At 41.4% G+C, this 12,738-nt stretch overlaps 1 protein-coding gene across 2 annotated transcripts in view; it reads right to left on the reverse strand.

The window, feature by feature from the left end:
* Positions 1-12,738, reverse strand: part of TRIM55 (tripartite motif containing 55) — a 62,682-nt gene that overhangs the window by 13,076 nt on the left and 36,868 nt on the right. Inside the window, exons 9-11 of one of the 2 annotated variants that reach the window (XM_032759652.2) lie at positions 12,526-12,650; positions 10,375-10,622; positions 8,669-8,956 (exon numbers count right to left, since the gene is read on the reverse strand). In XM_032759652.2, the coding sequence (XP_032615543.1) occupies positions 8,669-8,956; positions 10,375-10,622; positions 12,526-12,650 (661 nt within the window). The remainder of the gene's footprint in view (positions 1-8,668; positions 8,957-10,374; positions 10,623-12,525; positions 12,651-12,738) is intronic. The other variant, XM_032759654.2, reaches the window with a different exon arrangement.

The following is a 12,738-nucleotide window of genomic DNA, read 5'->3' on the forward strand; positions in this document are numbered from 1 at the left end:
GCAAAAATCCTCAACAAAATACTAGCAAACCAAATCCAACAGCATATTAAAAATTTAGTTCACCATGATCAAGTGGGTTTCATACCAGGAATGCAGGGATGGTTTAATATACATAAGCCAATAAATGTGATATGCCACATAAACAGAATTAAAAACAAAAATCACATGATCATCTCAACAGATGCAGAAGCATTTGACAAAATCCAGCATCCCTTTATGATTAAAACCCTCAGCAAAATTAGCATAGAAGGGACATACCTTAAGGTAATAAAAAACCATTTACAACAAACCCACAGCCAACAAAATACTGAACAGGGAGAAGTTGAAAGCATTCCCCCTGAGAACAAGAACAAGACAAGGATGCCCACTTTCACCATTTCTATTCAACATAGTACTGGAAATCCTAGCCAGAGCAATCAGACAAGAGAAGGAATAAAGGCATCCAAATTGGTAAAGAGGAATTCATACTATTGCTGTTTGCTGATGATAGGATCGTATACCTACAAAATCCTAATGACTCATCCAAAAAGCTCTAGAACTGGTAAATGAATTCAGCAAAGTTTCAGGATACAAAATTAACGTACACAAATCAGTAGCTCTGCTATACACCAGCAGCAACCAAGCTATTCTTGATCAAATCAAGAACTCAAACCCCTTTCACAATACTTGCAAAAAAAAAAAATACCCTTAGGAATATATCTAACCAAGGACATGAACGACCTCTACCAGGAAAACTACAAAACACTGTGGAAAGAAATCATAGATGAAACAAACAAATGGAAACACATCCCATGCTCATGGATGGGTAGAATCAGTGACCATACTGCCAAAAACAATCTAAAAATTCAATGCAATTCGCATCAAAATACCACCATCATTCTTCACAGAACTAGAAAAAAGAATCCAAAATTCATATAGAACCAAAAAAAGAGCCCTCATAAGCCAAAGAAAGACTAAGCAAAAAGAACAAATCAGTAGGCATCACATTACCCAACTTCAAACTATCCTAGAAGGCCATAATTACCAAAACAGCATGGTACTGGTATAAAAATATGCACATAGACCAATGGAACAGAATAGAGAACCTGGAAATAAAGCCAAATACTTATAGCCAACTGATCTTTGACAAAACAAACAAAAACATAAAGTGGGGAAAGGACACCATATTTAACAAATGGTGCTGGGATAATTGGCAAGCCACATGTAGTAGAATGAAACTTGAGCTTCATATTGCGTCTTATACAAAAATCAACTCAAAATGGATCTTAAATCCATCTTAAATCTAAGACCTGAAACCATAAAAATTCTAGACAATAGCATCAGAAAAACCCTTCTAGATATTGGCTTAGGAAAAGACTTCATGACCAAGAATCCAAAAGCAAATATAACAAAAGCAAAGACAAATAGATGGGACTTAATTAAACTAAAAAGCTTCTGCACAGCAAAAGAAATATCAGCAGAGTTAACAGACAACCCACAGAGTGGAAGAAAATCTGCACAATCTATACATCCAACAAAGGACTAATATCCAGAATCTACAAGGAATTGAAACAAATCAGCAAGAAAAAAAAATCCCATCAAAAACTAGGCAAAGGTCATGAACAGACAATTCTCAAAGAAGATACACAAATGGCCAACAAGCATACGGAAAAGTGCTCAACCTCACTAATTATCAGGGAAATGCAAATCAAAACCACAATGCAATACCACCTCACTCCTGCAAGAATAGCCATAATCAAAACATTAAAAAAAAAAAAATGTTGGTGGGGACGAGGTGAAAAGGGAAAAATTTACACTGTTGGTAGGAACGTAAACTAGTACAACCACCATGGAAAACAGTTTGGAGATTCCTTAAAGAACTAAAAGTAGATCTACCATTTGATCCAGCAATGGGATACCACTACTGGGTATCTACCCAGAGGAAAATAAGTCATTATACAAAAAAAGATACTTGCACATGCATCATATGCATGTTTATAGCAGCACAATTCACAATTGAAAAATTATGAAACCAGCCCAAATGCCCATCAGTTAATGAGTGGCTAAAGAAAATATGATACACACACACACACACACACACACACACACCATGGAATACTAATCAGCCATAAAAAGGAATGAAGTAATGGCATTCACAACAACCTGGATGGAATTGGAGACTATCATTCTAAGTGAAGTAACTCAGGAATGGAAAACCAAACATTGTATGTTCTCACTTATATGTGGGAGCTAAGCTATAAGGATGCAAAGGCATAAGAATAATACATGGTACTTTGGGGACTTGGGAGAAAGAGTAGGGGATGGGGAGGGATAGAAGACTACACGTTGGGTACAGTGTACACTGCTTGGGTGCACCAAAATCTCAGAAATCACCACTAAAAAACTTATTCATGTAATCAAACACCACCTGTTCCCCAAAAACGTATTGAAATAAAAAATAAAAAATTAAAAGAAATGAAAGGGAAAGCCACAGACTGGGAGAAATTGTTTGCAAAGCATCTATCCAATAAGGAAGTTTTATCCAGAACACATAAAGAACTTCTCTCTAAGAAGATAAACAACTGAATAAAAAGTTGGGCAAAAGATGTGTACATTTACTTCACCAAAGAAAATATAAAGATGACCAATAAGCACAAGGAAAGGTGCTAACCATTAGTCTTTGTCAAAATGCAAATTAAAACCATAAAGAGATACCATGCATAATCATCCACCCAGAATAGCTGAAATATGAAAGATTGACATAATACCATGAGCTGGTAGAACGTAGAGTAGGTAGAGCTCTCTTACCTTGCTGGTGGAAACAGAAAAAAATAAATAACCACTATGGAAAACAGTTTGACAGTTTCTTATGAAGTTAACCACAAACTTACCATACAATCCAGCAATTCCATTCCTTCATTTACTCAAGAGAGATGAAAACATGTATTCACACAAAGACCTATATGTGAGTGTTCACAGCAGCTTTACTTATTATAGCCAAAGCTGCTAAGAACACAAACATCCATCAAGTGATGTATAGATAAATAACTAGTGGCATACCCACACAATAGAATACCACTTGGGAATAAAAAGAACTGAGATACTATAAATGCCACAAAATAAACAAATCTCAGAAGCATTATACTAAGTGAAAAAAAAAGCCAGTTATAAAAGCATACAATACTGTATGTTTTCATTCACAGGACAGTTTGGAACTGGCCGAACTATAATGACAATCAAACACATCAGTGGTTGCCAGAGGCAGGGATGCGGGGAAGGGATTTAATGGTAAAGACACATGAGGGAACTTTCTGGGGTGGTGAAAATATTCTACAACTTGACTGTGGTGGTAGCTATACAATGCTACACATTTGTCCAAACTCACTGAACTGTACACTTAAAACGGGTAAATTTTAGTGTATGTATATCTCAATAAAGTTGATTTAAAAAATCACATCTTTCATTTCTTCATCCATTGAGTGTTCTGTGTCTGCCTCTGCTGTGTACATCCTGTCTTTGCTCTACTGAGCAGTGAGGTCTGTAAGTAACTTTAGGCGACTTCAGAGTGGAGTCATCATGGATGTGGAGTTCATGGAATCTGAAGGAAGTAATAGCAGCTGTGTAAACATTCAGTTAAACGAGTGCCTAGGGAGAAATCTGGAAAATGGTTTGGGAAATTGGGATTTATGTAAGAGCTTCAAGTCAAGAAATGTACTCTGAGAAATGCAATGGACTCTCTAACTCACTGAGAATCTATTGTAATTATTGTCACTCATAATGAGTTGTGTCAGGCCTAAGTCCATAACCCTCCCAATGAAAATACCTGAAACCAATTATAAAATTCCTAGTACTAGATTTTTCACTGCCCAGTGTGAAAATAAATGAATCTATTCGTTGAGTAGTCTATTTTCCTGATGAGAAAACTGAGGCTCAAAGAATTTAAATGCCTAGAGTCAGACACTGAAGCAGCTCCAGGACCAGATCTGAAGTCCTTTCTTCTAACTTTTGGATCCTTCCACAGTCTTGAGCTTTGGCAAAATTTCTACCCAATTTGTTTGTCTGTTTTTCAGGCTTGAAGGATAGAATGTGAAAAATGGATATTTTTGGAATAACGAATCGCTTTGATATAGTAAAATTTTCAGGGCCTCTTATCACTGCAACTTTGTGTTCTGGTGAAATACTGAGCTGTGGTTCTATATATAGGGAGAAATCGCAAAGATTTCAATGCCAAAGTCCCTATCTCCAAAGCAATTGGCTCTGGCTGCAGTGTTTGTGTGTGTGTGTGTGTGCGTGTGTGTGTGTGTGTGTGTGTGTGTGTGTGGTGGGGAGATCCTCTTACCTTGAGGCAGCTGCTGTGTCCAGCTCAAGTATCAGCCAGAGCAGCTGCTGAGTTAATCCACCAAATAGAGAGACATTTCTCTGGAAACCCCTGTTCCCTGCATAGCTCCCATTAAATGGTCTGGGCAAATTCTTCCAGGTGAGGCCATTAAGTGGCACTGGGAAGGGAGGAAGGGGAACTAGGAGGGGGGTTTCATTGCTGCTGCTCCCACCTCTATAACAATTTAATTGCCACACATGGCCCCAATAAAATGCCCAACGTCCATGGGGAGTGGGTAGCGGGTGGAAGAAGACTGGAAAAGAAATTGTCATAAGAAAGCATGCCCGAGAGACAAGGCCTCACAGAGACGGCTTCCAAGACAGCCAATCTGTCTAACAGCATCCTTCTCCCACTTTATTCATGCCTTGTTTTCTGAGGTTGACTAGGGCACGATGTAATTCTTTCAAAATAAATTTTAAAATTAACATATGAAGTAAATTAAAGGTTATTTCTACCAAACTCTCTTTGCATTGACTGAGAATACAGCAGGCCTGGCTCAGACGCGCAGAAACTGAGAGGATGACTCTGCAGCTTAAGATCAGTTCATAAGTGAGGGCTTTGCACGGTTTTCTGGGAGGACTGGGGTTTGTGGAGGTTTCAAGTGCATCCTGTAGAAGCCCGAGGAAACTCGGGCCTTTGATGAGTTCAAATTCACCACAAGGCTGAATCCAAACCTTGCTTTTTCTTAGAGAATGCCCATGGGGGAGCTACAGCACTCTTCTGATCTAACAAGAAGTAGTGGTCCTGTCCATCACTGGTAGAGGAAGCTGATGTTTGGTTTTTGCCATGACCAGTTTTTTTGCCTGTGTACTTGGGTGAAGAGAGAAGGTATGTGATAAAGTAGAAATTGTTCAGCACCAGAAACCACAGGCAGTAAAATCAAGGGCATGTTTCACTGTGTACATGGATATGAGGAAAGCACCAGGAAATAGAGCATTTGCTTCTAAAAGGTTTGCAGTTCAGCTGTTGTGGGCTGAATGTAGTTTACAGGTCAGCAAGTGAGCCTGAGATGCTTCTGAGTTTTAAAGATAACATTACTCTGACATGGGACCACCTAGTAAAGAGAGATAAGACCACCACTGAATCAAGGAGAACTCTTACCATGTCCTAAATGTTCAAGGTAAGCCTAGTGATGAAATGTGAAATTCCAACACTCTAACTTTGAACTGGACAAATATGAATCTGGTAAACTGGGTTCTGAAGTGGTGAAGGTGAATCAGACCTGCAAAATATTCTCAGAGTCCTGGAATTTGCTACTATAGTGAGGTCTCTATCAACCTGCCCATATCCCATTTCTGGGATCAAAGAGTAGTACTCCATCATGAACAGGTGTCCTTCTCTATGTGAAAGGCCCTTCCTCAAACACCAAGAACTATACAGCAAGGTTCTTTGCAATACTGGATGTCAACGCCCTCCCTGCACCTGCTCCACCTGCCCCACCCTCCTCTCCCCAGGCAGGCATGTGGATGTCAGCATACATGACATGGGCTCGGTGGATGGCAGCCTTGAAGCATGACACTCCCTCTGCAGCCTCAGAGAAGCAATACAAGACATATATGTAGTGACAAAGCCCCAAACCTGAATTCTCAGAATGTAAACAGAACCCTTCAGACAATTATTCAGATCCACAATTAGGTCCTGGTTCCAATAAAGCATGGAGTTTTCTCTCTCACCATTCACTCCCCTGAGTCCATGGCCAATACATCCTCCCACTCTTTTTTACCACAGATAATGTCTGAAGGAGTTGGGCAGCTGAGCAGACTGTAAGGACACTCAGGACACTCTAGGGTGCACAGGTTTCCAGCTTACTATTGGACACTGTGGGCCGGTCCTGCTCACACACAGTTCCAGACACGGTAGAGACCAATGGAGACACCATCACCATTGCTGAGCAGACGGCTAATGAGGCAGAAAGTCTATGAAGGGAGCTTCCAGAAGAGTCAGTGTCAACCCAGGGAAAAGTCAGTGAGCCAGAAATAGCTGAGGCCTTTCAGCACCATTGACCCTGAACTGCCTTTGAGCTATAGGCACAAGGAGCTGGGTCTCAGGCCCAGCAGGGTCATTTACACAAAAGTACATGGAAGTTGGAATCTTCAAATATTATTAATTAAACTGAGAACTTTCAAAAGGGTATTAAAGGATTATGATGTCAGTCCTCAAGCAAACCTCATAACAGCAATCAAGCAAAGGCTTGGCTATGAGAACGGAGATTCAGAAATAATATACATGGACTGCTTGATGACTTTATGGCTTAGTTCTTTGGTTCTAATTCCTGATAGCTGGTAAGTGCACATTGATCCTCTGGCTGTTAATTCATTCAGGTCTCACGTGGCTGCAATCCCCCAGATACTTCTTCACTCAGGGCATCTTTCTCTCAGGGACCTCCTCTCCCAGGAGAAACTCTGTAGAGTCCGAGGGTTCAAAAAGAACCCACCTGCTCACCGGCATAGGAACTGCCTAGAACAGCATCCCACCAGGAGTCACTTGGCCACCTCCTGGGCATCTCTGGTGTAAGCAGATGAAATGCTTCTACTTAATCTGCATTTTCCTGCAGGAGTCCTTTGCCGCTCCTTTCTCTATGAGCAGTAAGTCTTCACCGCATTATGGACACTTGAAACTGGCCTCCCCTAATGACCATTCTGGAGGGTTTGCTCCTCCTGGATTACTGAATAATTGCCCATGGAGTCACTGTTCTCAGTCAAGGTTCCCCTCCATGCAGGAATAGATAATGGAGCAATTCTCCTCAGGAAGAGGTCTTGAGGCGATTGCATTGTGGGAGCTTGAGGCCTCCAGTATAATCTGAGAACAATGTTCTTTTGGGAGGACTGAGCCTCAAGATTTGGGGAGAAATTAATCTCTGGGGCTACAGAAGAGGAACATTATGGAAGAAACTATGTGAGATGTTAGTCAAGGGAAAAGAAAAGATTTCCTACCCATTAAAGTAAAAATCAAGCACTGAATCTGACTCCAGATGTAGTGAAGTATAAGAAAAGCCAAAAGCGCTAGGCAGATTACTAACTCCTGTGAGAAAACAAGAAGAAAGCTTCACTGATATTATCACAAATAATTATTTTCAACATTATTTCAATGGACTTTTCATTTTGGCTTGAGCCCTACTACGTGCTCTTCATGGGGTAGTGCACTACCGTTTTCAGAAAACGGCCCCTCTGCACACAGCTTCTACTACCATGGGTAAGAATTGCCATATGTTTTCTAGAAATAATCAGTCTACTGCATCTTTTACCTAAAAACCACCTCAAAAGATTTCTTCACACTAAACATTTATTTTTGTTACTTTTATCTGTGAAAATAAATATCCAACCCAAAGCATGTTAGTCTTAATTTTCCAAAATCATTTCCTTTTACCACCTCATGGAATTGAAGTCTACTTGAGCAGATACAATCAAAATAATTAGTCATTTTCTGATTTTTGAGAACATGTTGTTTGTGGTTCACAATCAATCACCTGATGACCCAGGAGCATGGAACTGGAGAGTGCTTGCTGGCAGCCTCTTGCCTGGGCAACACTCACACCTTACACATCATTTAAGAATGCTCATGAGTATGGAGTCACCATGAACATTCTTCCTTGTGAAGAAATTGTAAAAGATTTCTTCTGTGGACTCTTCGAGATATGCAAACATCTAACCAAGTGTTAGGGGGAAGACATGGACTTCAAACTCATTATATAAAGAGTCTCTTGAAAAAAATTTCTATGGAAGAGCATGTGTGCTTTTCCACTCCCAGGAGCACATGCTTAGGAAGCACAGGTTTAATCAAGCCAAGACTGTCTCTGTCTAGCTGTAGCCAGCACGCTCCAAGAATCCATGAATCAGAGGTTATTCTCCAGAACAGACTTAAAACTCAATTCAAGGGTGCTCCTTGGGGGTTGCTGGGAATGACACAAAAGCAGGGGATTAGTCTTTAGAAGCCCAAGGAGGACACAGGGAAGGCTGAGCAAGGGCAAGTGGCCGTTGGTAAGGAGGACTAGGGACACAGCCAGTCACTGCAGATGAAGCAGCGCTCAGTAGCATGCCTAAGGGCCAGGCTCACTTGCGCCCCTCCCCTGGGAAGCCAGGTGTGAGGTCACCACGCACCAGCAGAGTGAACTCAAATTTGTTTTGTTTTATGTTTTCTTTTATATAGAGCTCAAAACAAGCCAACATTGGGGGATGAATTATTTCTGTACTTTTCCCCTGGCTGAGGTTTCTCTCTGCCCTGTTAAAAACCCTTTTTCTTCTTGCTGTGGCCTGTTCCAGTGGGACCCTAGGGGGTGCGGGAAAGCATAGACACAAGTGCATCATCACTAACCTGAGAAGTAGCTGCAGGTGCACTAGTTTCCTTACCACTCACAGCTGCCCTCTCACTCGTTGCGGCTGCTGCCACTTCTGCCTTCTGTACATTCGAATCCTCAGAACCTGGAGGCCCTATTTGCCCCAGACCTTTGCTCCCTGGGGTGCAAGGTGGGTTGGTGGTGGCTTTCCGGGTTTGGCCTTTATACCAACTAGGGTAAAACAAGGGATCCGCAGTTTCCGCTGCTGCAGGGACTGGAGTTTCAGACCCTGTGGTCTGTTCAGAGCCAGTGGGTACAACCTCCCCCTTAATCAGAACAGATAAATTCAAAAGTAAAAAAAAAAAAAAAAAAAAAAAAAAGAAGAAGAAGAAGAAAAAGCAGTCGATTTTAGTTCCCTTTGGGTTTGAACACTGCGCGCTCCCTGCATGCAGTGCCTTGGTGGCCGTTTTAGTTCATCCCACCCTCCAGAAGCGCTAAGGGCAGAATGGTGACCACAGTGCCCCTCTGTCCAGCATCCGGATGTGTGCCCTCTTCTTTTCTGAGCTTGTCTTTCACTCACTGGGAGCCCAGGCAGGCAGAAAGCAGAAACCTCAGTGAATGTTGGTTATAAAATATCAGATATGCGAAAAGGGTCAAACTATTGACTAGAATAATTTGTTGGCATTATACGTGAGTCCCAAAAACCTCGTTATAAAAAACAAATCTTATTGATCAAATCCTAACCCTCACTTAGTTACTATACCATTTTCAATTTTAGTACAACTGAAATGCTCAGAATTTAAAAATTCTAGACTATAAATGGCATTTTAGCCTGGTTTCCTGTGGAGACAGAGCATAGAAATACAATTCCATCTCTGAGATCCCCCTCTGGAGTGCTGTTTCAATCCACTTCAAAAGCAGTTGCAGAAGCAGGACTCCTCTCTGATGAGTCTGCACTGCCTGCAAACTCAAAAGGTTGGGATCCTGTCTGCTGAAGTATCATGGAGTCTGCACAAAGGTTTGAAAACTGGACGGTGACATATTAGAAACATGAGGTCAACCAATTAGGTGCAGCATCTGGGGTGAGCTTATTTCCTAAGATATGTTTTAAACAATTCTGTCAACACACAATCTCATCAAATGCCAAATCCATAGAAAACCAGGCTTCATTGTTTGGTCACTGAAGGAAAAATACATAAGTTGTATTTCAGGGTAAGCAACAGGAACATAAACTAATGTAGTTTCTCTATTTACCCCCTCAATTATCTACAGAAAATTCAAAGTTCTAAAAGTATAATCACTTTTATTTCTTACCCTATATGCTATTTATTTCTCATCCTATACCCTACATGTACATTCACTAAGTAACAAAGAGCAGACCCAGTCCCCATGATATCAGCTCTCTATGAATTAACATGACACACAGACATGGACACACATACATACACACACACACACACACACACACACAATTTCCAGACAAAGATTGCCTCCCATTTGAGGGCATTACTGGTGGGAAAGTTGTATTAAATTTTGTTAACTAACGATAACAACAAAGAACCTGTTGAATCACCTAGAGGACTTTTCTTCCTGACATGGGGACTGTCTTGAAATCTTTTGTCTACCATATACAAATGTCTGGTATATAGTTATCTTTTTCTTAAGGCAGAATAGGGTAAATTGTTTAGGCTATTCAGTAAGGAGACACGCCCACGTGCCCTGTAGAAAGAAAAGGAGGGGTTACCTGTGTCACAGGGGCATCTGCAGCAGGTGGCAGGGCTAGAGGTGGCTCTGGAGAGGAAACTGGAAGTGCCCCAGGGGCAGCCTGCAGCTCCACCTGAGAGAGCTCTGAAGCTTTTTCTGGGCTTTCATCTTCTCCTGGAAACTCTGTTTGAACATTTTCTACCTCTTCCACTTCTACTGCTTCTCCTCCCACTTCTCCTTCTCCTTCTCTTTCTCCTTCTCTGCCTTCTTCTTCTTCATCTTCATCTTCTGGTAAGGTAAGGTATCTTGTGAATTTTTATAACTATCCCTGCAGCCATGGACACAGTTAATGGCCAGTGCTTATAGCCCTAGTTAAGGTCAAGGCTGGGGAGTTTTTCTCTGACAGACACTTGACAATGGTCCAAGTGTGCCGTGCCGGGGCTTTGTGCTTCTAGTGGAATGTGGACTGGACAAATGTGAAGGAACCATCCCTATCCTCCTTGTTTTCCTCCCCAGTACAAAGTCTTCACCCCTGCTGTGCATCATGCCCTTCATCTTCCAGAGCCCGTCCACATATTTATTACATTATGCCACATCTGCAAGCTCCTGGAGGCCTGGGATTGTCACTTATTTATCTCTGTCAGATTAAATGGAAGTGCAACTGTCTTCCCTATCTCAGAAAACATACAAAGCCCTTTTGTCATTTTAGCTTTCTACCTCCATTGTTCAGTGAATACCTACTTTTGCCATAATTAATGTCATGATTCATTTATTTATTTATTTATTTATTTATTTATTTATTTATTATTTTTTAAGACAGAGTCTCACTCTGTCACCCAGGCTGGAGTGCAGTGGTGCAATCTCGGCTCACTGGAACCTCCACCTCCTGGGTTCAAGTGATTCTCCTGCCTCAGCCTCTGGAGTAGCTGGGATTACAGGCGTACGCCACCATACCTGGCTAATTTTTTTGTATTTTTAGTAGAGATGGGGTTTCACCATGTTGGCCAGGCTGATCTCAAACTCCTGACCTTAAGTGATCCACCTGCCTTGGCCTGCCAAAGTGCTGGAATGCCGTGACTCTTTTCCTGACCCACTGATCTTAATATTCCCTCAGGTGACATTAAAGACAGGCAATATTAAGCGATTTTTTTAAAAAGATACATCCTAAAGATTTGCCTTTAAAATTTTGTCTGTGGATGTTGGTGCAGCCTCATAGCATTACTAGTGGTCTAGTGGTCTAGCTGAGGGGTGTGATCATCTAGGTGGGCTAGCATGAGTCAAGGTGATCAAAGTTTTGGTCAGCTCAAAGATTATTTTTCGCTTTTCAATTATTTAATCAGGATAAAATTTCAGAAATGGGATTTCTGGGCCAAAAGGTAGGAATGTGGTTATAGCTCAGGGAGTATAACTGATCACACAGACCCAGGTTTACGTTCAGGTTGTGACTTATTCTATGAGTTGTTACTGTTCTTGTCCCCTAAAGTTTGATTAAGTTGATGTGCTGCAATATCTATCCCACATGCCTCATATGTATTGTTTTTATCTCATCTTTAACCTTGCTCCTGCTGACACTTCACATTATTTTGGCTAACACTGTGCATAGGATTGAAGTTGAGATATCATCATTATCAATTATGAAGCATTTGCTTATCCAGAGTCAAATACCCAACCTGACATTAAAATAGGCACCAGGCCGGGCATGGTGGCTCACTTCTATAATCCCAGCACTTTGGGAGGCCGAGGCAGGTGGATCACCTGAGGTCAGAAGTTCGAGACCAGCCTGGCCAACATGGCAAAACCCTACCTCTCTAATAATACAAAAATTAGCCGGGTGTGGTGGCAGGTGCCTGTAATCCCAGCTACTCAGGAGGCTGAGGCGGGAGAATCACTTGAACCCAGGAGGTGGAGGTTGCAGTGAGCCAAGATTGTGCCATTGCACTCTAGGCTGGGCGACAGAGTGAGAGTCTATCAAAAAAAAAAAAAAGGCACCATATATGCAAAGCTAAATAAACACTGTCAACAAACGATGTGATCCTGTAATGAAATAGAGCTTCACATTGGATATGATCCTTGTAAAGTTGTTGACATTGATTCTGGAGGTGATTCTGAATCCCTGCTTTCCTCCCACCCAACTCTTCGGCACCTTTCACACACCTGCAGCTTCGGCCAAATGGTCAAAAGAATAACAAACCTCTGTAAAAATCAATTTCACGTATTATCTTTTCTTCCCTATTGAGGTTGACTGTGAAGTGGTTCATGTTCTCATAGCCATGTTCTATTTTCTCCATCTGAAATGCCTTTGATGCTTCCGAGATTCTGCAACAAAGACAAGTTGCCACTTTCTGTCACTGTTTAAAATTGGGTAGCGTTGGGTAAAGGTGAAAATATGCGTTTTTACATAAAA

The sequence above is a fragment of the Hylobates moloch genome, unplaced genomic scaffold (assembly GCF_009828535.3).
Source record: "Hylobates moloch isolate HMO894 unplaced genomic scaffold, HMol_V3 SCAFFOLD_9, whole genome shotgun sequence".
Taxonomy (NCBI): Eukaryota; Metazoa; Chordata; class Mammalia; order Primates; family Hylobatidae; genus Hylobates; species Hylobates moloch.